The 24193-nt window shown below is 43.3% G+C and overlaps 1 protein-coding gene across 12 annotated transcripts in view; it reads right to left on the reverse strand.

Annotated features, from left to right (window-relative positions):
• Positions 1–24193, reverse strand: part of PTPRT (protein tyrosine phosphatase receptor type T) — a 1135643-nt gene that overhangs the window by 150633 nt on the left and 960817 nt on the right. For 7 of the 12 annotated variants that reach the window (XM_054467368.1, XM_054467370.1, XM_054467374.2 and 4 more), the window contains 2 exons: positions 18754–18889; positions 6432–6461 (listed from right to left, as the gene is read on the reverse strand). In XM_054467368.1, coding sequence (XP_054323343.1) covers positions 6432–6461; positions 18754–18889 — 166 coding nt within the window. The remainder of the gene's footprint in view (positions 1–6431; positions 6462–18753; positions 18890–24193) is intronic. The other 5 variants (XM_063659593.1, XM_054467372.1, XM_054467369.1 and 2 more) reach the window with 1 other exon arrangement.

The following is a 24193-nucleotide window of genomic DNA, read 5'->3' on the forward strand; positions in this document are numbered from 1 at the left end:
TTCCATGGAGAATACCCTAATGAGCAAGCAACATCCTTAAGACAAATTTGCTCCTGCCCATAATATAAAGCAACTGCAGTTCAGAGAAAGGCGCTATTCCCACAGGTGGAGAGAATCATGAGAGACTTCTTGTAGAAGGCAGTGTTTGATCTGGCCTTGGAAGAATGATATCAGATTTGAATATATTGAGATGGAGGAGATCGGAAGGCTATAGAAAAGCCCAGGAGTCCCATGGAGTATCTGTGGACAGAAACCAGCCCAGGTCACGGTTTTCTGTCTCAGAGACATCTGCACAAGGCATTTGTCCAAGGCTAAGTGAAGTAGTTATGTGCTCTCTCTCTCAGCCAGAACACTTGGTAAACATCTTCGCGCTTTCTCAAGAACTACTACACTAAAATACCTCTGTTCAAAACAATTACTGTGCCCATCACGCACCTTGAGGTAAATTAACCTGTGGACACATGCCAACTCTGAATATCCTTTAAAAAGGCAAACACTGAACAATTGAAGTTGTTGGGGTCTGCTTTACTACAGAAAGGCAAAAAGGGATCCCAGAGAGGCATTTTTGTCAGCTCAGAATGTGAGGAATAGTAGCTGCCATTTATAAAATACCTACTGTGTGCCAGCCACTCTACATATACATTCTCTCATTGCCCTTCACCAAAACACTGGGAAGTCACCGCTATTATCACGATTTTCTAGATGAAGAAACTGAGGCTCACAGTGGTTCTATGAGTGCTCCAGGTGGAAACAATCTCACAGGAGAGGCAAACCTAGAATTATGAAATAGGCCTGACACCAAAACCCACATGATTCACGTTTGTGTGTGTGCGCGTGTGTGTGTATACTGGAGAGACAATAATGGGCCTTATCTTTAACTATCCTGTGTCCCTGGGTCCCCAGATCCCTCTGTTCCATAGCTCCATTTTTATTGGGCTATTATTTATCCTGGTCATTAACACCCCTTTCATAACCTCTTGCTGTAACCCCTTGGCTACCTCTGATGCAGCAGCTCAGTGCCCTCAGCTCTGACTCCTCTCAACATGTTGCCTGTGCACAGCACTGCTTGGAAGACCAGCCACATCATGTGGCCAATCCCCAGGACAGCAGAGACAGGACTGCCCCAATGACCTCCTTACCAGCCCAGAATAGCTACCACTTCTTATGCCTAGCAGGGCACTGATGGCCATGCACAGAAACAAGGCCCTACAGGCAGACACACTTGCATTTGGTACCTGGCTCTTCTGCAACCCGGCTGATGTGCCCCAAGCACAGAAACGAGGCCCTACAGGCAGACAGACTTGCATTTGGTACCTGGTTCTTCTGCAACCCGGCTGATGTGCCCCAAGCACAGAAACGAGGCCCTACAGGCAGACAGACTTGCATTTGGTACCTGGCTCTTCTGCAACCTGGCTGATGTGCTCCAAGCACATGGTCCAGGCAGAAGTGCCCCCATCTCCCAAAGAACAGGGCTCAGTAAGAAGAATGGGTAGGGCTTGTGGGCCATGTGGTCCTGAGTTCAAACTTAACCCTGCTGCATTCTGGCTGTGAGCAATAGACAAGTCTTCAAACTTCAGTCTTAACATCTAAATAAAATCAACAAAATAACATATATTTGCAGGGCTTGTTATAAGCATTGGGTGAGTATATATAGTAGGGACCAACTGGTAATGCCTTTCAACTTCTGCCCTTTTGTAGTCTGGTATAGGGTGCACCTTATTCACTTTTGTGCCTGCAATATCAGGCATGGGATAAAGTACATGGCAGGAGCTCAATAAGACAGGATGAATCTCAAATCTCACCCTCTTCCTACTCTCAAAACTCTAGGGCAAGAATTGGCAAATTGTGACCTGTGGGCCAAATCTGGCCCACTGCTTGGTTTTTTAAAATTAAGTTTTATTGGAACACAGCCACACTCATTCAAACACATAGCTATGACTTCATGCTGCAACATCAGAGTTGAGTAGATGCAACACAGAACACATGGGTTTGTAAAGCCAAAATTATTTACTGTCTGGCTTCTTATGGAAAATATTTGTGGACCATTGTTCTTGTGTAGGGATACTTTCAATGATGGAGCACTTGATGGCTTCTTTATTTTGGGGGAAATATAGAATTCCTCTGCTCCTCCCCCATCCATACTTTATCTCCTCTTTCCCTAGTTTATTTGTTCTTCTTAGCTCTTACTACTACATACTATTTATTTTGTTATATATGTTGTTTACTTTCTACCTCTTCTACTAAAAAAGCTCCACATGTGTAGGGATTTTTACTTGTGCTAACTCCTATATACCCAGAACCTTGTCCAATGCCTAGCATGCAGAGGACATTCCACAAATATTGGTGGAATGAATAAACACTGATTTCATTGAAGAGATTGGTTAGCCAAAGTGTGTTGAAGAGAGAACACACTTTGGCTAACCAATCTCTTCAATGAAATCAGTGTTTATTCATTAAAGGACCAGGTGGCCCCTAATACCTATGAGGAGGGTATTATTTTTCCTATTTTATAGATAAGACAACTGAGACTCCAGTTAAGTCAGTGATACTCTAACATGTATATGAATCACCTGGGACCTTGTTAACGCTGCAGATTCTGATTCAGGGGTCTGGGCTGGGGCCCTTGATGCTACGTCTCTGACAAGCTCCCAGGTGATGCTGATGCTACTGGTCCAGGGTCCACACACTGAGGAGTGAGGCTTCAAGGCTCCCCCTCGGGGCATATATTAGCACGTGGGAGGCCATCATTTCCTTTCTGTTTCCTCTTCCTCATCTCCATGCCTCTCTGTCAATCCTATTATCTCCAAGGCCTGTCCCTCTTCCCCTCCCAGACTGTTCCCTGTCCCCAAACACCTCGCCTCCAGTCCTTCACTTCCATAGCCCCCAACTCCAGTATCTTCAGCCCCTTCCTTCTGCCCAGGATCCTCCACTATAACTAAATCTCTGCCCAGGACTTTCTGATCCTTCAGGTGGCCAGTATCATGTTTCTTCTCTGTTTTACAGAAAAAAAAAAAAAAAAAAGGTGATCCTACTCATGGTCCCCAGGCAGGCTGGCTACCTCCTCAATCTTCATCCCTACAACCTGTACAAGTTACTTCTGACGGCCAAATGTCCAGGTTGTGCCCAAACCCACCCCCTCCATCCTCTGCAGCATCTGCTATGGCCAACCAACTCCTCCTGCTGCAAAAGCCTTCTCCTCTTGGGCCTTATGTTTTTCTCCTACCTGTCTATCTGCTTTGCCAGTTCCTCTCCTCTTCTGATTCTTTAATCATGGTCAGTTCCTGGGCCTCAGCCCCTAGCCCTTAGCCCTCTGTTCTTGTCCACTTTCTCCAGGCCTGCTTTCATCCACCTGGCACTCTCATCTGCCACCTCTCAGAGGAAGGTTCCAAACATCCACGTCCTACCTAGACTCCACTTCTGCATTTCTAAGTTCCCATGTGATGCTTTTGCTTGGGAGCTCCACCAGCATTCTCATTGCAATATATCCAGAGTCATACGCATATGACTCACATGACCATTTCTCACCCCAAGATGTCTCTGTTTCCAGGATAATCAATTCTCCCTCCCATCTACTTCTGGATAGCTTTGGGGGAATGACTTAGCTTCTCAGAGCAATTTCTCTCCCATTAAATAGGGATAATGGTACCTACCAGACTAGGCTATTCGGAGGACTTAGTGAGCTAATGTATGTACAAAATACTTGGCATGTGCTGGTGATTTCCTATTCTCCCCTCCTGTATAAATGATTAAACATACCTTACCTGTTCAATCTCTTTAAGTCTAGGAACTGGTTCATCTATCACAAGTGCTTGGTGGTAGTTGGGATGGGAAGATGGTGCTTAACAGGCAATGTAACCACCTAAGGTTTCTGTATAGAAGACAGGCTATTTGCAGTGGCATACAATATATGACCGTCATGGCAGCCTTGGGGCTGGTGAATATAGAATGAATATAATTATGGAAACCCTGTGTCCTATCCAGATGCTTCTGCATCCCACTGCTGGTATGAGCTTCCTGCTCTGGGACGTGTGGCACAGAACTTCATGCCTGCACCAATTGAAAGGCCTATGTTTATCATTGCACCTTCAACTGCAAGTATGTGCAGATCCATCCTCTGTCATTTCACACTGCTTATCTTGGATTCCACCCCAGCACCCAGCACACAGCACTATATAAAGTGGGCATTCAAAGACCCTGATAGGCAAACTGGCTGATAGAGGGATGGGGGTGAGATGCCAGAGGTGGTGATGGGTCCCTGTATGCCCACATCGGCTGTGAAACATGCATACCCTAAGAGGCCCTGGAAGAACAGAGGGGCTCCCAGGGACTACCATTCCTGCCATGAACCCTGTGGTTTCTGAAAGGGGAAATAAACTAATATTTCACGAGTGTCAACTTTGTGCCAGGCACTTTACAAAATCATCTCATCTCTTCACAGCAACTCTGTGAGTCAGGCACCATTACCCTCATTTGATAATTAAGAGAAAAGAGAATCAAAAAGTTTAGAAAATTTGCCCAAGGCTCTATAACCAGTGCATGATAGAAGCGGGACATGAGCCCAGAGCTGCATCACTCCTGAAGCTCATTCTCTTTCCACCACAGCAATGACACACCATATTGTTTCGTACCTCCGTGTCTTTGCAGATGCAGTTTCCTCTAATCAGAATTTTAATTTTTTCAGTAATGGGTAAAGCCATCTCTAAACACACTGATAACTATCCCCTACCACATAAAAAATTTGTCACTCAACTAAGTGCTCCTGTACTACAGTATGTAGAGGCGTCTCTCAGCTGATGTTTCTAATAGGTGATGTTATGCTAGTCTCTCAGATAGGCTTGCATACTGTGAGGCTGAACCTCTGGGTTCTAGCCATTTCTTCATCCACACCATCTGAAACATGATGTGCATGTTCAAAGCATGTTTGTGGGATGAATGAATAAGTGATCTGGTACTTCCAGTATTGGTGATGGGGGTCCATTTGTTCCCATATAACATGAGGGTGGTAGTACGTATCCTAAAGACCTGTGGACCCAACACTGAGCAGAGAGGATGGGGTGGCTTTTTGCTGGCTCCATCTTTATCTATGAAGCCTTCAGCAGGTAATGCTGTTAGGCACAGCCTCTCTCATAAAGCTGAGTTTGCCAGAGGTGAGGGAAGACATGGAGTGCTAAGCAATACACTTTACTGAAAGCCAGGTATTCCCTGTTTTAATCCCACTCTTTTGCTAGCTGGATGTGCAATGAATTCACATCCTTCAATCTCTTTCTAAGGTCCCTACAACCTCTGAATTTCCAAAAATAGGAAGTGCATATTAGGAATGTGGGACTAGTTCAGGGGCTTTCTAACTTTTTATCACCAAGGATCTACTATACAGAGTTGTTCTCCTTTACTATCATGTTTTGAGAATCTCTGTTGTTGTTGTTGTTTTTATTTATTATTATTATTATTATTATTATTTTGAGACGGAGTTTTGCTCTTGTTGCCCAGGCTGGAGCGCAATGGTACGATTTTGGCTCACTGCAACCTCCGCCCCTGGGTTCAAGCAACCTCCGCCCCTGGGTTCAAGCAATTCTCCTGCCTCAGCCTCCTAAGTAGCTGGGACTACAGACGCCTGCCATCACGCCCAGCTCATTTTTGTATTTTTAGTAGAGACGGGGTTTCACCATGTTGGCCAGGCTGGTCTTGAACTCCTGACCTCAGGTGATCTGCCCTCTCAGCCTCCAAAGTGCTGAGATTATAGGCGTGAGCCACCACACCCGGCCCTCTGTTTTATTAATAAGAAAAATAATCACTTTTTTTAGCAAGTGCAAAAAAATGGATAAGCAAGCACCCATCTATAACTCCCAACAAAATGCACTGATAACATAAGATAAATAATGCTAAACACCAAACACATAATCCCAGCCCAAAGCAAAGACTCTGGATGTTTCTTTCACCTGTGAGGCTGGTTCTAGATAAAGTAATGAATCCCTGCAGACTTTCTGAAATAGCATAAACAACCAATGAATTCCTTTCTAAACTTTGAGACCCCAGGGCTAACCATTCTCCAAGTAAAAACACATGGATTCAGAAGTTGCTAAGACTGTGATTCCGTCTCATGTGTGCAAGTCCTACAGCAGGATTTGGTCCCCTGCTTGATGGAATTCAGGGATTCCTAACTACAAAATTGCACTCACAAAGGAGAAACAGCCCTTCACATCTCTAAAAATAAGAGGAAAAAAATCCAAGACGGCGGAAACATAACAAACTTGAACAATGACAGTGCACTTTCAAATGGAACACATTTATGCAAAATAAAAACTTTAAGACTACAGACAACTTAGACAGAAGTGAAAATGAGAAACTAACAGACACTTGGTTGGTGCAGGAAATGCATGCTACAGGTTCCCTTACAAGGCATGAAGCAAAGTTAACACCAGCTCGATACTTACAAGTAATAGGAGTAGGAATAAGCATTTCTTCTATATATTGATGGGCAGTCAGATGAAGGAATGTCCAAAATGGGGGAAAAAGAAAAGACAAACAAACAAGAATTAGATTTTTAATGAAATCTTGATTCTTAGAAATGCACATATTATTTCAGCATCCCTAAGCTCAAGGAGATGCAAGTTCCTCTACTAATCATCTTCACTGAGAATCAGATATTTCCAGTGGTAGAAGAAACAAGAGAGACCTCTTCTATAATAGGGAAACCCATGGCCTCACATAGAGGAAGCCATGTTTCATGTTGGCTGTTGTAGTTGGTTCAAAGTTCTTCCTTATGGTCAACCAAAACTAGCTTCCTTGTAATTATGATATATTTTTTTTTTTTTTGGTCGGCGGGGTGCGGGTGGGGGTATTGGATCAGCTCTCTGTGGCTTCCTGGGACCAGTCTACCACTCTTCCCTATGATAATGTCCTGTGATCTAAGCAACACCAAACTTCTTCTGTCTCCTCTATTTCAGATAAAATCACATCAGAGTCTATTTGGTAAGGTCATACCCAAAGCAAGGAGAACATATAGCCAGTACCCAAGATGGCTCCCCAGTGATCTGCACTTCCTAGTATTCAGGCCCTTGTGGAGTGCCCTCCCACAGAGTCAGGGCTGGTCCTGTGTGAATAGAATGTGGTAAGAATGATGTTCTGGGACTTTCCAAGCTGGGGAAAAAAAAGAAGCCTCTCAGCTCTGTCCATAACTCTCTCTTAGAACTCTCAGTCTCCACAGAAGAAGCCCAATTTCCCTGAGGCTACCATGCTGGAGAGATCACAGGTAAACCTCTGAGACTACAAAAAGAGAAAGAAATGTCCCACCAGCCCCCAGCCATTCTACTTTCAGCCAACCAAGTTATCTCAGCTGAGACCACTGACATCGCAGAACAGAAATAAGTCATTCCCTTTAAGCTCTGCCCAAAGTGAAGACACATGAGAAAAATAAATAACTGTTGCTCTTTAAGCCATTAGATTTTGGGGGTAGTTTGTTACATGGCAGTAGATGACCAGCGCAAAGTCCAACCTTATCTTGGAAGAGCACTGTACTGAGAGACAGGAGCTCCAACCTTCAGTCTGAACAGACTCTACCTTGAATAAACTCTCTGTGCCTTCATTTCTGCATCTGTCCCTTAGGTGCATTAAACTAGATCAGTAATTTTCAAACTGTGTTCACAGAAGTCTGGGGGTTCTATAGCAGCCACTGTGTAATGAAGAAGGAGGGTACTGAGCAGGTGAGGCTGCTGGCCCCCATCATCCACCAAAGCACTTGTTTTATATATTGAAGTTTTACCTATTTTATACTTTGAAGTTTCATTTAAGATATCATATGGCTGAGAACTCCATTCTCCAAAAGAAAGCTTGAAAAATCACTGGCTTCAATCTCTTTCCAATGTCCCTACTGGCTCCTGGCTTCCAAGCAATCACAAAACTCAAATAAAAGCATGATATTCCCTTTGTTATAACTTTTCTTATGTTGTAAGAAAATAAATAGCAATGTTCTTATTTCACATCAGATTCAGCTATACTGACAATAAATGATACATTTATAGATTGAGAAAAATGGCTAGATAATTCAGGTCTCCAAATATCCATCTGAGCAGAAAAGAATGGTTTCCTTTTTTCTTGAACTATTTGATTACTTGCAACCATTATCCCATTTGCTTGGCACAGGAAAATAGAGTCTTTATAACTGCAGAGTGGGGGAAGTGGGGGACACATCTTCACAGCCCCAAATTTTCCATCTCAAGTAGGAAATACCCAAAGCTCCCACGATGGGGCTATCTCTAGTCTTTCTTTCATCAATTGGCAAAGCCCAACCCTACATACCCAGAAGGAAGTGAGTCTAAAAGTTAAGAAGCCACAGAAGAAGGAAAGCCCCACACCTCCTTAGGGGCTGAGCTAGGGAAAATGAGCCACAGTGCAGCAAGATCTGGCCACACAGAAGACTGTTCAATATCCTAGACTGAAAGAACAGTGACAGTAGATGATGAGAAGGTGAAGAACAGGGGACTGCGATGAGTGGGAATTGGAAGCTCCTACAGAAAGTCATCAAATCCCCTTCACCAGCCATACACGTTGGCACTGTAAGGAGATAATTTCTCTACCTCACTGCTGGCAGGTCCAGTGCCTGGAAAGTGATTCCCCTGGGACATAAAACTCAGGGTCCATTTGATGAAGACTTATAGGACACCTGTGTTCTCTATTGTCAAGAACACTAAGCTGAGAATCAAGAGGCCAGCATTATAATCTCAGATCTTTCAACTGCTCATTGTGACATCCTGGGCAAGTAAGTTCTTCTTCTTCCCTTTGGACCTCTATTTCCTGATCCATGCACCAAGGAGGATGCCATAGACGACTGACAGCTCAAACAGCTTTCAGGAGTGGAAATACAATAAGCCTTGGCATCTCAGCACCATCACTTAACTAACTGCATGACCTCAAACAAATCACTAAACAGCCCTGAGTCCCAGTTTCTCTATCTCAAGCTTGGGGGCAATAATTATGTATTCCCAAGAATCACCATAGGCATTAGCATTATATTAATCTAAATTATACTCACATTAGATATGATATGTAACATATAAAGTAGTTTATGTAAATTACATTAATCTAAATTGATATTAGATTATATTAATCTAAATATCTGGAATGTATTAGGGCTCAATAAAGGGTGGCTTATGTATGTCTGCATCTCATCCACAGAGATAAGGTTTACTGCTTCTTATTCTGGTCACCAGGAACAAAGTGTTCACCTCTTTAGGAATAATAAAATATGAACAAATACTTATTCAGCACTTACTGTGTGCCAGGTATTGTTCTCAGCTTTAGCACACATTAACTCATGTATTCCTCACAGTTGCCCTAAAAGATAGGTATTAGTACCATTCCCACTATTCTGACGGTGAAACTGAGGCAAACAAGAAGTAACTTCAGATCACACAGCTAGTGACTGGATTTGATAGCAACATGGCTCTAAAGCTTATAGCTTATGTTCTTTTTTTTTTTTTGAGACAGAGTCTCGCTCTGTCGCCCAGGCTGGAGGGCAGTGGTGCGATCTCGGCTCACTGCAAGCTCCGCCTCCCGGGTCCACGCCATTCTTCTGCCTCAGCCTCCTGAGTAGCTGGGACTACAGGTGCCCACCACCACGCCTGGCTAATTTTTTGTATTTTTAGTAGAGACGGGGTTTCACTGTGTTAGCCAGGATGGTCTCGATCTCCTGACCTTGTGATCCATCTGCCTCGGCCTCCCAAAGTGCTGGGATTACAGGCATGAACCACCGTGACCAGCCCATAGCTCATGTTCTCGACCTCAAGCCTTTGCTGCTTTCAAGGACGGAAGAAAATGGATATATCTTCAGAAATCTGGGGAGTCAAGCATTAGGATGTCACAACTTATCTCTTTCAATCCTCCCCACAACCCTGAGGAGCAGATATAATTACTCTCATGGTTAGCTGAGGAATCTAAGATTATAAGTCCATGCTTCACTAGGTCAAAGGCTTTGTGTATCTTTGGACCAGTTGCAAGGCCTCCATTCCAAGCTGGATGCCCTCACTGTCAGCAGCCACCTCCTCCTCAGCTACACTGAGCATTCTGGACCTTCTAGTTTTTCTGCTGTCAACCTTCAGGATTCACCTCAGCCTGAGCCAAGAAAACATGCTTCCTTCTTCATCTTCAAACCACAGACCACCTTTTCCAAGTTGCTTTTCTGAGTTATCTTGGGTGTCACCATAAGCCTTCTCGTGCTATCTCTGACCCAGCAGCAAGGCAACTCTAGGATAATGGTAACTGACAAACTTCTATTAATTGAATCTCTTTTCCCAATTAAACTGCAAAGTCTTCTAGGTCAAGTTATCACAGGTCTTTATTCTGTGACCTAAACAGTTTACATGTGTGTTTTTTTCTAAGCCTTGAAGAAGATTTACTGAAGGTCTAAATTTACAAGGATACAGTGATATTGCAAGTAACAGATTGCCTGAAACCAAAAATCCTGAACAGGAAGACAGCTGTGCTTAGAAAAAACAAAACAAAACAAAACAATAACCCCAAACTTAATAAATCACATACTGCAGAAACTTTTTTCAGCTAGCTGACAAGACTGACTTCAGGCACAGTTTTCTTTTGTTCCATACAATTTAAACAGGACAAAGTTGTCTATCTAACCACCCAGCTGACCATCTACCCATCCATCTAGATCACAAACCCACCCGTTCAGCCATCTATCCATCCATCCATCCATGAACCTATCCATGCATACATGCATGCATCCATCCATCCATCCATCCATTCATCCACCCATCCATCCATCCATCCAGCCATCCATCCACCCACCCACCCACCCACCCATCATCCATTTATCCATCTTTCCATCGTTAATTCAGCAGAAACTTCTCAAGGGCCTACTATATCCTTATCTCTGTCAAGTACGGATAGAAAGACATATGAGATCCTAATCTAGTCCATATGTCTGATGAGAGAGCCAGACTAGCAAATTATAAAGCAGATGATAATAGCTGTCACTTAAATACTGGGAGATCAATTATGTGTCAGGTACTGTTTTAAGCATATTGCATGAACTATTTTATTTAATCTTCACAATAACCTTATGAGGCATTATTATCCCTGTTTACAGATGAGAAAAGTGAGGCTCAGAGAGGTTAAGCAACTTTCTCACGTTTATATAGTTGTTAAGTGGCATGGCAGGGATTTGAATCCAGGGAGTCTGATTTAAAGAGCCTGTATTAATAACTACTATGTTGTATTATCTTCTGTCATGACAAATTGTATGATAAGGCAACACAGGGAGCTGTGAGTCCATACCTGGGGATAGGGGTGAGGAGGGAAAGCAGGCAAGATGGCCCAGAATCTGGGATGCCTGAGTGGTAAAGTAAAAGAGAAGTCAGATGGAGGAGGGGGGAAGGGAATTTTTAGGTAGATTTTAGGAACTGTGTTTGTGGTTTGGGCGGGTGGGTTAACAAAGTGGGAATGGCAAGATGTTGGAAGGGCTAGTTCCCAAAGAGTTTAAGCAGCTTGGTCTCAGTCCCATAGGTCATAGGGAAAACCCAACAAGTCATGTGGCCAAATATTTATTGTAGGTGAATTATTTTTAGCAGGAGGGTGAGGAGAAAGTCAAAGGCAGAGTGAATGTGTTTACACAATCAGTGATTGGCCAACACAAGAAATATTGGGGGCTTCCTTTGCAGTGGCCATGGGATGGGGAAGAAAGGTCAGCAGTGTGCAAGGTGGTTAAGACACAAAATCAAAAGGTGATTAAATGTGAATGTATTGAAGAAGACTTCCAAGTTCCCAGCTTAAGTGGCTGCCCACGTGAGTGCAAGCAGAAGGAGCAGGATTCAATTTTCAGGTGTAGAGGAAGGAGTAGTTTAGAACAGGATGAACAGAAGATTTTGTTTGGGCGTTTGGGCTTTTTTCCCACCTCAACAAATCACTCAAAATTATGCCACAAAATTTGGTATCTCAGCAGGTCCTGTTTTGTATTTAATCCAGATTAGATGACGTTTCAGAGTGTGGACTCCATTATCAGATTGTCCAAGTTTGAGACCCAACTCTGCCATTTATTAGCTATGTGATTCCAGGCAATTTCCTTAAACTCTATTTCCATTTCAGTTTTCTGATCTGTAGTACCCTTAATAAAGTTCACTGCTCTTTTAGTTTGGCCTGAGTTAGCTTTTCTGATTGCCTCATCATTTTGTTTTGTTTTGTTTTGTTTCTGGGTAGACAATGTGCTCTCTGAAGGCTCAGACCATGGCATGTCTTCCACATACTGCCCTCCAGGCTTGCCTTGCCACCCTCCTACCACAGAACTTGGTGCACGAACCATTAATGCTTAATGTTGACATTTAGGTCTGTTCTCTGAATGAAGCTCTTTTGTATAATACATAGAGAGTTGATCTGTTCTAATTCCACTGGGCTTTCCCATTCAACATGTTTTTAGGAAATTCTCAGTATTTGCAAGGCACACTGGAGATGAGGATGAATCAGAATAGACAGCTGATGGTCTAGTGAGGAAATAGGATGCAAATACAAAGGAAAAGTATAAGGCAGAAAATAACATGGGTCCTCACAGAGGGGATCTAGATGGTGAAGAGATTCTGTCTCGATCAAAGGTCAGGAAGGGTTTATAGGAGAAAGTGCATACTGAATTAGTCCTTAAATATGGGTAATAGCTGGTCACATGGAGCTGAGAAACACAGGCATTGAAGGAGAAGAAAGTTCATAAGCAAAACTTATGGAGCAGAGGTGAGACTTTAGGAGACTTGTCAGAAAAACTAAGAAAAAAAAATAGAAAAACTAAAAAGCTAAGAAGAACTAAGAAACTTGTTTCCATATGGACAAGGAGACAGTATCACTTGACAAAGTTCCCCAGGTGACTTAGACATGTACTTCTTCCCTCACTTCCACCTCATGAACCATGGCTATGGAAAAGAAGCCATTGAAGGGTTTTAGATGACAGGTTTGGGAGTATGAGCTTTATTTTTTAACACAATGTTGACTACAGTGTGGAGGATAGGTTGGAGGGGTGGGGCACAGTTAGGAAGGTCAGTGAGGAAACTCATGCAATAGGGCTATAGAGGTCTGACCCAGGGAAAAGACAATGGAGGAAGAGGAGGCAGAGGCAGAGAGGGAAGGAGGGAGGGAGGGAGGGGGAGAAAGAGAGAGAGAGAGAGAGAGAGAGAGAGAGACAGAGAGAGAGAGAGACAGAGAGACAGAGACAGAGAGACAGAGAGAGAGAGAGAGAATGAAACCAAGAGAATGTAGAGAATCCCCGGTGTTGGAATCCCATCTGTTTAATGATGGGTTAGGAGGTAGTGCCTGGGAATGAGATGGGAAACAGGTTGGGGAGTAGGTAATGATTTTGACTTTGACTATGAAATACCTGAGGGATTTTCAAGGTAGATGTCCAGGGGCAGATGATATGGATAATGGAGCTCTAACAAGAGAGGACTGATCTTCAGGCCAGCAAAAGTACAACCACCGGGTAGTATGATAAATACACAAATGAAGACTAGCGTGTATGGCACAGTGGCTGCATGCAGAGGAACATCATTGGATCTTCCTGGGGCAGGAGGTTGGTGGGAAGGCTTTGCTGAGATGGTAACGTTTGGGAGTCCTGCTAGGAAGAACAAGAGGCTGAGAGTCAGAGTGTGATAGGAACTTTGTAGGTTAAGAGAAATCTCAGGACATTTCATTCAGGGAAACAGCATGCTCAAAAGAAGAAAATAGTGAAATTGGGAAAAACAAGCCCCAGAGAGGAAAGTGGTACGGAATCTGAATCACATGTTTCTTAGTCCAGGATTTGCTTATTTTCTGTCAGTCTCCATGGACTGACAGAGTAGAAGTTAGCAGCATGAGCTCTAGAGACACCGAGACTGGGTTTCCACATCAGCTCTGCCCAAAACGTTCACCAACTCATATGATCTTTTTGAACTTCAGTTTCTTCTTTTCAAACAAGCAACAGACCTAACCTACTATGATTATTAGGAAGATTAAAATCAGAATATGGCTGCAGTTTAAATGTAAAATGATGCAAATTATGTCAGTGTGTGAGCATTGATTGCAACCCTGCCATTAGCATGTTAGTAATGGGTTTGGAGCTGGCCTGGTACAGTTGACGGTCATGTGGAGATGAATGTTTCTGTAGATATTGTGCATTGTAATTCCTTAAGCAGGTTCAGGGAACAAAGCCTATTTCAATAATTAGCTCATTTGATCTTTAGAATAGCCCCATAAAACTGGCTACCTTTCATAGAAGGGAAAGCAAAGGCTGAGATTTGTTAAGTTGCTTCTCCAAGGTTAACAGCAAATAAACAGGACTAAAAATTTGGGGCCAGTTTTTCTGATTCTCTGTCCCATTAGACTGAGAGCTACTGGAGGGCAGGTACAAGTCACAGAGAATTGATGTATAACCAGAGATGCATATAAAATCTCAGAATAGATATTCATATTTATATTCAAGACACTCCAAATACACTCTTGGAACAGAAGTTTCCATTTGGACAGGCAAGGAAAGTTTGGCAAAAAGTTCAGGCTGGACTAGGACGAGCTGGGCAGGGGAGGGTCTGGCTAGAACCATGCATGGATGGTACCAACTTTGAATACACCTCCCTAAAATTTCCTAGTTCTCATTTGAAAATTAAAATGTGATGGACAGGTTAGTGTAGGATCCAGGCAAGTCCAGGGGTTTGGATCTTGTGAAAAGTCCTGCATAACTTGACTTTGGTGTTTCCCTATGCATAAGTGCATGGCCATGCTTTGAGCTTTAAGGGACCATGTTTGGACTCCAGGAAGTGTGTCCCAAGGGATAAAATTGAACTATATGAAAGTTGTGTGCACATACATATAATTTCACGCTCCACAAACAAACATTGAATTGTAGGCCTTCTCATACGTGAGTGGCTAATGAACACCTTCAACTATTGAGACATGCTGGTTAAGGCAATAATACTTGATCTTTTCATCTTAATTTGCATTAAAGGCACGCAGTGCCCCATGGTATTAAGTTAAGAAAACATAGAGCTGGTCATGCAACCTCTTGATTGCTGATTTTGGAGGAGTGGGGAGGATGTCTAACAGTTCTAAGGGGAGGAGGCAAGGGATGAAGATGATCAGGACTGCAGTGCTGAATCAGTGATGAAGGTCTTTCTCTTATGTCAGGACTTAACATGGTGTTCATGAAAAGGAGGTATGTTTTACTACATAATGACATGGGGTACCCATTACAGAACATTCAGAACTCTAGATGTGATCGACAGATCCAGAAGAAAAAGATGGAGCCACTATCTAGTGACAGCAGAAGGATGGATATTTTGTAGTTGGTGTGGCTAAAACCACACTGGTAGTTAACTCTGTAAGTGAGGGGCTCCAGGATCCCTTCTTATAATGCTCATATCATCCTGTGTATGTCCATGCAATCCTAATTCCATATGGTTCTACATTCAATACAGCCCAGTTCAAACAGCCAAAGGTAATGCAAAAAGAATTCTAAACTTTGACTTGCTTCTCTTCCAAACTATAAGAGAATCCCATTTAAATCACCCACCATCTCATATCCCTTTCTCCTTTTCATTTCTCAAGATCTCCCTCCCCCCGTTACAACACAAAACCAGGCAACCTCTCAAGTTTTGTTGATATTCTCTCTTTTCCCTCCTCTATTTTGTTTTCAGTTGTCTAAATATAAATTAATTTAGCTTTTTTTCATTAAACCCTTCCCTTCATCCTTGGATCTCAAGCCCATTCTCTGTCTGTCTTCTAGTTCTGTGTCATAAAAGGAAACCCCTAACAGGAAGAGAAGGACTCTCTTTGGACAGTGGCAAGGAAGCTATAAGTCAGTGATCACAAACCTTCAGAGGGAGAAGCTGGGGACATCTTATGTTTGCTGGAAACATCTGTGGCTATAGCTTTAGGGAGGCTTTGAGTCAGTTGAATCTATTAGGAGCAGAAAAAAACCCCAGAAAGCAACCATGTCCATGCCCAGGGAAGGCAGGGAGAAGACCCAGGCAAGCTTAAGCCAGTGGAGGGATTGTAGCAGGTGTTGGCCTCTGTGAACTCCTGAGTCCAAGCACTGTAGATGATGATAGGATATTGAGGAGATGTTAACACTACTATCCTGAGCTACGGTGATGAGCCTGTTACTTGGAAGTTTCTTTGACTTGAATACATCTTCCTTTGAGGTAGATGTAGACAGTATTCTGGCCAACAGTAAGTTGGTAGCAGACTCAACTGATCAGTGTAGTATATATTAATATATATATGCAGCTGGGGGTAGTTGCGGACAGAAGAGGTGCACAGAATTTCGCTTTCCTTTGGGGCATCTCTAGACACAGGAAGACATTGTATGTTAGTGGAAAGAGTGCAGGCCTATGTGCAATTTCTCTCTTCCTCCCCATTTTCTCCTCTTCTCCTCCTACCCTCCCCTCCCATCTGTAAATTGTTCCAATCAACTAGGCCAACAAAATGTCTTATTTTCTTCAAAAGATGCCATATATATAAACACTGATTAGCACCCCACAACATGCAATGCCCAGGTTTTGCCTCCTGGGGAGAAATGGTGATCATGTGATGCCTGTTGATTGGGTCTGATGGACAGTTTTGATAGACATGAGAGTTGATGAAGATACTCAGAGGAGGTTAAAACTACCACAAAGGACTCATTTTATAGTTGCTCCCACCCTGGAAACATAAAGCCTTTTCCTCCCTCCCAAAAAGTCACACTCACACATTTCAGAAATAGCTGTGAGAAGGAAGTGAAATTTCTTCACAATCTCACAGATGATGGTGACGTGGGTTAAGCCAGGCTTTAGAAAGAGCAAAATTGGAAGAGCATATCTGATTTACAAATCAGTGGCAAAGAATAATAAAACTTCAGGTCTGTCAAAGAGGTATTCAGTTCCATTAATTTGGGTGGACAATCCCAAACTCACCTCTGCCTCTAATACATCTGTAACTCTAAGAAACATTTCACCTCTGCCTCTAATACATCTGTAACTCTAAGAAACATTTCAATGATCTTACATGTACAATGTGCTTACTGCCCCCAGAGAAATCAAAAGTCATATACTACCCTATGTAATAGCAGCAGTCACTGGGACATATAATGTGGCCATGTGTTATCAGTGATGATGGTGATATGACAATGTAGTGTTGACCTTAACCCTTTGAGGGCTCTTCACCCCCAATATTAAGATAGTACCTTCTGTTACCCCTAGTTTCTCCAACCAGAAAATTAGTAGCTGGAGGAGAACCTTAGCTCTTAAGCCATTCTGCTGGGAGCTTGAGGCAAGACATGATCCTATTAGACAAAAAATGTCAAGAAAAGATGTCTTCACAGTACAATGTCCTGGCCAGAGGCAGGTATGACTGATCCAAAGCAGAACCATGAGAAAGACAGAGAGGGACATCCTGGTGCTGGCATAGCCAAGAGAGGGTTGACTGCATGTGTAGTGGGGACCCTAGTATTTCTAAATCACTGATCACTGGAAATGGGGATATTGCTTTCTTTAAAAAAAATCTGCATTTTATATTCATGTGGTTCCTAAGGTAGAAGCTGGAATTAGTTGTTAGGGGTATTCTGTCCCTTTGTTCTGGTGGGAAACACATTTGATGAGCATTTTTCACCCTATAGATGGAAGCAAGTTCCCAGCCCTTGTTCTTGGGGTTGCCCTGAACTCTGCATAAGCAAACCCAGAGCTTCAGGCTGAGGTGCTGGTTTGGTTAATAATGTAGAAGGCTCTTTTGCCTGGGGGCAGGGTACAATACACCACCTAGCATTATAACGTGGATAAATGTTTTCTTTGCTATGACAGACTGAGGAGTGGGAAGGTAGAGACTAAGGTTGGGGCCCTGGCATTGAAACTGAGAAGATGTGGAGGTGGGAAGTAGATGTGTTAACATGTGGCAGGCAGGGGCTAAGGAGAGGGGCGAGTAAGACTCTCTGTTTAGAGGAATAACCAGTGCACCCTGGGGACAGGGATAGCTGATATTCACCCTTTGTATTTTCTTCCCTCTAATTTCCTTGTGTTATCCGCAAGCCTTGTGAATGCCTCTGAAACAGAGGATGCTGGTGTAGTACATCTTGGAAATAAGGGAGGAATCTGTGTGCATGCTTTCATGAGAAATGCAACCGGAGAAAACACACAGTATGAGCAAACTAGTAGCTGGCCAGAGGAGTCCGGGGAGACATGCTTTTAAGAGGTGACAAACAACAGCAACCCAGCTGGGAAGGTTTTGTGGGACAGGGCATAGTACAGAGCCTGTAATAGGACTTGTAATTGGGAACTCTCACACCACTGTAGGATTTCTCTCTCATGGAGAGGGCAGCCTGGGATGCTATTATTTGACCAGTGGAAATCAGGGGCAAATGGAGGTGAGAATGGTAAACACTACTTTCCTGCAACTGTGTTTCTGGACTCATCTATGTTCCTGGGGCTCCCGAGCTATCTTGATGACATGATTGATAACAACACAGCAGTTAACTCCTATAAGACTCAATTCATGATACATGGAATCCCATGGCACAACGCGGTGGCTCAGTCATAGGGATCACTGGCCCATAAGAAACTGGCCACCTCAGGACCACCTGCCAAGCAGGCAGCATGCACCCTTCAAACAGCAACACAGTGAACCACAGCCGGCCCACGTATTTCCGGACCTCAATGGTTATATCAGAAGATCCCTGCTGGACAATGATCAACAGAGCAAAAACCTGGCCACACAGCAACGTTGGGGTCACCTCGGGTCAGCAGAGTCTTCCAGGCGGCAGAGACTCACCTCCTTTTGATGGTGAGCATCACGCCCAGGAGAATGATGATGAACATGAGGAGGCCAGCGATCACGCCAGCCATCTTCACGGTGTTGTCCACCTGCTTCTCTGGCTCCACAGTGTTAGAATTCTGGGTGGAGGCACCTAGGAAGGGAAAGGGAAGGATAGCAATGTTGAAAGCACCCACACATGTGACTAGACAATCATCATAATGACAACAGCTTCCTTTAGTTGAGTGCTAACTATGTGCCAGGCACTGTGCTAAGGGCATCACATACACTGTCCCATTTAATAACTTTTGAGGATCCATTCCTTGTGAGGTTGGGATTATCATTAGATTCTTTTGAGATGAAGAAATTGACATGCAGAGAAATTAAGTGGGTTGACCAAGGTTCTCACTTGGGCAACTGTGTTGAAGCATTCTTTTCCTCAAGGCAAATCAAGTTAAGATTTTTTTTCTCTCATATTGCTTTGTCTCTAGGATCAAACCATGGAACACTGGGAATTATACCTAACCCTACATTATTCTTTCAGGTAAATGGTGGAAATAACAGCTTTATTTTGGGGCAACACAATTTAAATCACTAGATTTTTAAAGATAAAAAGAGGTTTTTGTTTTGTTCTTTATAGGAAACAAATGGTAGGGCAAAAAGTTTGTATATTCAGGGGAACTTGAGTACACCGTGGGTTCAAAAAAACACTTAAATCTGATCAATTCCATTTTTAGCATTTAATACCAATGCAACATGCTCTACCAGGTGTTAACTTGCTGACACAATCCTCAGTAGAGGGGGCAGGTAACTGGCCACTTACTATACATCCTTAGCCCTGTGCTGGGTAACTTCATGGATCTGGCCTGGTCAATCCTCACAAACATTCCCAAAGCTAGATGAGATACTGATTTTCCCATTTTATAGATGAGAAAACCAAGGGAAGTTGCTAAAAGTCGCATGGCTGATAAAGGTCAGGGCCAGAATTCCACGGGTTTCCTGATTCCAATTTTAGACCTCAATGGTCAGAAACCCTGAATCCAGCTCTCAAGTCATCTAGTTCCTCAATCCCTTCTCCCTAAAACAACCATTCTGCTTATGCCATAGCAAAGTAAGCAGGCAAAGAATGCCAAAAACCAGTATCTTCATGCAATGTACTAGGGATCAGAGGCAACATCTTATTTCAGACATTCTAGAGAGTAGTCCAGGGGTTATCAGCACCCTAAGTGAATTTCCTCCTGCTTCTATTTATATTCCCATTGGTGCCAGCCTTTAAGTGTGAAGCAGCTTAAAGTCCAAACTGTCCTTTTCCTAACTCATTCCTTCTTTTCTTCCACATCTACATCAGCTCATTCTTCATCAGCCAATACACTTTCTCTGAGCCTGTGCCCCTGGGAGAGTTTCTCCCTCTTCTCTAAATTCTATTAACACTTTATAACACTTTGCACATGCCTCACAATATCTCTTACTACAATGCACCAATATTATTAGTTATTTGTTTTCACATCTGTCTCCTCCAGTGGTCTGCAAACTCCTCAGGGGCAAGATTACGCCTCGTTTATCTTAGTTTTCCCATGTTAGCACAGACTCTGACTGGTAATAGGGCTCCCTAAATGTTTGTGGTTGTTTGGTGTTTAGCTAAAGGGATGACGTCTCTGCCCACACACATTTGTTCTCATGGAAGCAAATTGAGTTTTCTCCTTTTTTAAGGAGAAACTGTGTTCACAGAACTCAGCAGAGTCTTGAGTTGAAGGAATGCTACTACCCAAAAGCTATGGTCCTGATTCCCAAAATGCACTGATGTTTAAGCCCTCCAGCACATTGATACACCCCCTTTTTTTTTGCTTAAGAGCATTAAGTGTTTCCTCTCTCAGAGCACTTTACCCAAGCTGTTGTAGCTTAGACATGTTGGGTTTGCTTGGCCAAGTCTCTCTAGTGAGAATGGTAAGTCACCCTATTCATCTCTCTAATGTCAGTGTCTAGCACGGGCCTCCCTCCTCATCATTGCTGCTTAACAGATAAATTATAACATAATATGAGGGTGAGTGAACCACAGTTGTGGGCTTTATTTATCCATTCAATCATTCATTATTTTGCCATTGAGTGGCCATGTGCTGTGTGCTAAACTATGCTGTCTGTGGAGTCAGAGATTCTGTTCCCAGGACTTATGGATGAGGAATTTTTATTCATTCCTTTCACAAGCTAATGGCAAAACCAACTCATCAAATTCCAGGGCTGACTGAGTAGACTCTTCTCATCTACAGCCTAGAGAATTCCAGAAAGAGTTGGCCACCATCTCTTTAGCAGGACTGGTCTGACATTCCGGGATGGGGGGACGAGGGCTGGCTCTGAGGAGCTCCTATGCAGCCCCCATTTCCCAGGCTAGAGACATGATTTCTGAGATGCGGTTAATCCACAATGTAGCAAGCATAAAGGAAGGGGAGAATCTCAGATCGAAATTTCCTTAATATTGATAGAGTCTTTTTATTTAGATTTGGAGGAAGGGTTGTCTCTGGGGCATTCACTCACTGGCACAGCCTAATTTTACTTAGTGTGCCTGCTACCAGGTCCTGTTCTAGAGACTAGGAGTACAATGGCAAAGAGCCCCTAGAGAGGATCCTATTACTCTAGGAACAATGCTATTAGCTTGGTCTAATGAGACTCATACTTCATTCCTTCAGTAAGTGATCATAAATACCCTCTATGTGCCAGGCATTTGGTGATACAGTGGTGAGCAAAACAGGAACAGTTCCTGCTCTCAGAGTCTACAATTAGTGGTGGTTGTGGGTAGGGGAATATAATTAATAAATCAAGAATCAGTAATAGCAAACTTGAACCCTGTTAAGGTTTGAACAGAGAAGTACATGACACTTGTAAATAGATACTTGCATAATTTAAAAAAATGCATTGCTTCTTGGAGCAATTCACCCCTAATAGGGGTGAGCTCCAAAGGAAGACAGGCTGTAACCAGGCAAAGGGATCATGAAAGCAGCATATGGGAGCCGCAGGAGAAATAGCCTTGGATAAAGCTGTGCAATGGGGCAAGCACCCTGTTGTACTTAAAAAAAAAAAAAAAAAAAAAAGAAAAGAAAGAAAGAAAGAAAGAAATGTAGTATAACCGGGGCAAGAAAGCAAGGAGGGAAAGATGAGAAAGAAGCTGGAGAGGGCATCATGAATCAGTCCACACAGGATATTACTGGCCACAATGAGGGCTTTTGTTCTTTAACCAAAGGAACACAGGGCACCATTTAAGTGTTATTCAAGGAGCAATGATATGGTCAGATTTGTATTTCCAATAGATCATTCCAGTTTTAGTGTGGAACCAAAGTGGATTGGTGAAATGAGTTTTGAGACCACTGCAGGCATTCAGATGGGAGATGATAGTTGCTTAGGCTCAGGTGATGACAGTGAAGATAGGCAGATGTGATAAAAGAGACAATTACTTGAAATAGTTATAGATAAAATCTGTTGATGGATTGGATATGGGGAATAAAGGAGAAAAAACTGTCAAGAATGACCACAAATCTTTGGCTTGCATGATAGGGTGGATGATGGTAATGTTTACGGGTTCCGGACACAATGGAAAAAGAATAGCTTTAGGGGGAAAATATATCTAGGGCAACTGGAGCTTGAGATATACTCCAGAAAAGTATGTAGCCAAAAATGCGATCTGGAGCTCTAAATTAAAGGTCAGAGTTGGAGGCAAAAATGTGTGAGTCATATGTACACAGATGGTATTTGAAGCATGGGGGCTTGTTGATGAAATCACCCTGGGAGAGAATAAAGAGTGGAAGGAGAAACAGACCTAGAATAGAGACTTGAGGGTCTGCAGTATTTAGTGAGTAGAGGGAGATAAGCCTGAATGGGGAACAGGAGTGACCAGACAGGTAGGAAGTAAACCTGGGAGAATGTAGTATCCTAGAGCCAAGAGAAGAGAACGTTTCAAAAAGGAGGGCATGATCAACTATGCCAAAGGCTGTTCCCAGGGTAGAATCAAGTCCACACACAAAGGAAGGTGAAGATCTTGGATGAGTATTAGAAAAATTTTCCCAAAAGAATTCCAAGACATTCCTAAACAGAAGCAGCTTCAGTAATGACCATAAACCTACAAAAGAACATACTTGAGGGCCACAGAAGAACATTCAGGGGATTCGGGGAGGCTGTCTGAAAGTCCAGAGCCCAGAGGTTTAGAAGAATTCAATGAGTTCAGCCAACAGGCAGCAGAGCTGAAATCACAGACTTTACACAGTGAGGTTTTCAGAAAAATCCATGCTTGGTTGGTCTAACCAGACATCAGATACAGAAACGTGAACATTCCCTGGGACAGGGAAAATCCAGCTTTGCCTTTGGCACTCTTTAGGGGAACTTGCCCTAGACTCTGGATATTTGTGCCTCTGTTCATAATGGAAGTGTGTTGACAGGGTTCGAAGGTGATACAGGGATAGAGGAAATGGACTAAAGGCAAGACAGCATCCACGTGTGACTCCCATATCTGAGGGATGGACAGAGGATGGGAGGGTCCTGCTTTTGTGGCAGAGTCAGGTGTGGCCACAGGGATTACATCTTAAATGCTCAGTGGAGCAGAATGTGACCTGTAATGGGAGTCATAAGAAAGCACATCAGGGTTGGCTACTGATGGGGCCATTGGCAATGTGGTGCGCTTTCCACAGATGCCAGCAGTAGGTCCACATAGAAGGCAATCTGTCTGACTCAGTAGCCCCAAAATCGAAAGTGACTTTTCAGAGGGCTATCCTACTGGAAGCCCTTCAGTGGGATAACACCTGCGTTACTTTTACCCCAAGCATACCCTTTCCATGAGAGTCAGGCTTAGTATCAGCTTTAGTCCCTAAAAGGCTGTCTCTGACTCTGGGTGACTTTGGTTTATTAAGCAGGGACTGGGGATTTGGGAACTGAGAGAAGGAGGGATTTGGATGCATCTTCCTCATCTTTACCCTCCAGAGGACCCAATCTGAGAATAGGCCAAGCAAATCAGAATTGGCATCTAGGCAGGCACCAGATGATAAATTTCTCCAACTGGGGAAGCTTTGAGGCTCTACTTGAGTCTCCTGTGTGATATGATAACCAAAAATAATCTTGTGAACTCAGCGCACCGACAGGAGACTCCCTCTCCAACATCATGCTGCAAGCCTTGCAAGCCTGACCTGACGGCACAGCAAACTGTGTCCTCTGAGCTCTGAGCACTCTCAAAGGCTGAACCAGTTCTCAAAGCAGCTGCTGCTGCATCCTGCTGTCTATTCTTTCCCCAAATGCCATGACGGCTAAGGATCCAGTCTCCTCCTAGCTCCAGCCCAGAGTCTTAATTTGGCTTTTATATGTGCTACTTGTCTACTCTCACATATGGAAACCTGGTGCACAAGGCATGGCCCTTGGTTTATTAAGCTCTACTTCCCTCCCTCAATATTAGCTCCATACATAGGGTGTAGTTGCCATGTTTTCT

Source organism: Pongo pygmaeus, chromosome 21, assembly GCF_028885625.2.
Source record: "Pongo pygmaeus isolate AG05252 chromosome 21, NHGRI_mPonPyg2-v2.0_pri, whole genome shotgun sequence".
Taxonomy (NCBI): domain Eukaryota; kingdom Metazoa; phylum Chordata; class Mammalia; order Primates; family Hominidae; genus Pongo; species Pongo pygmaeus.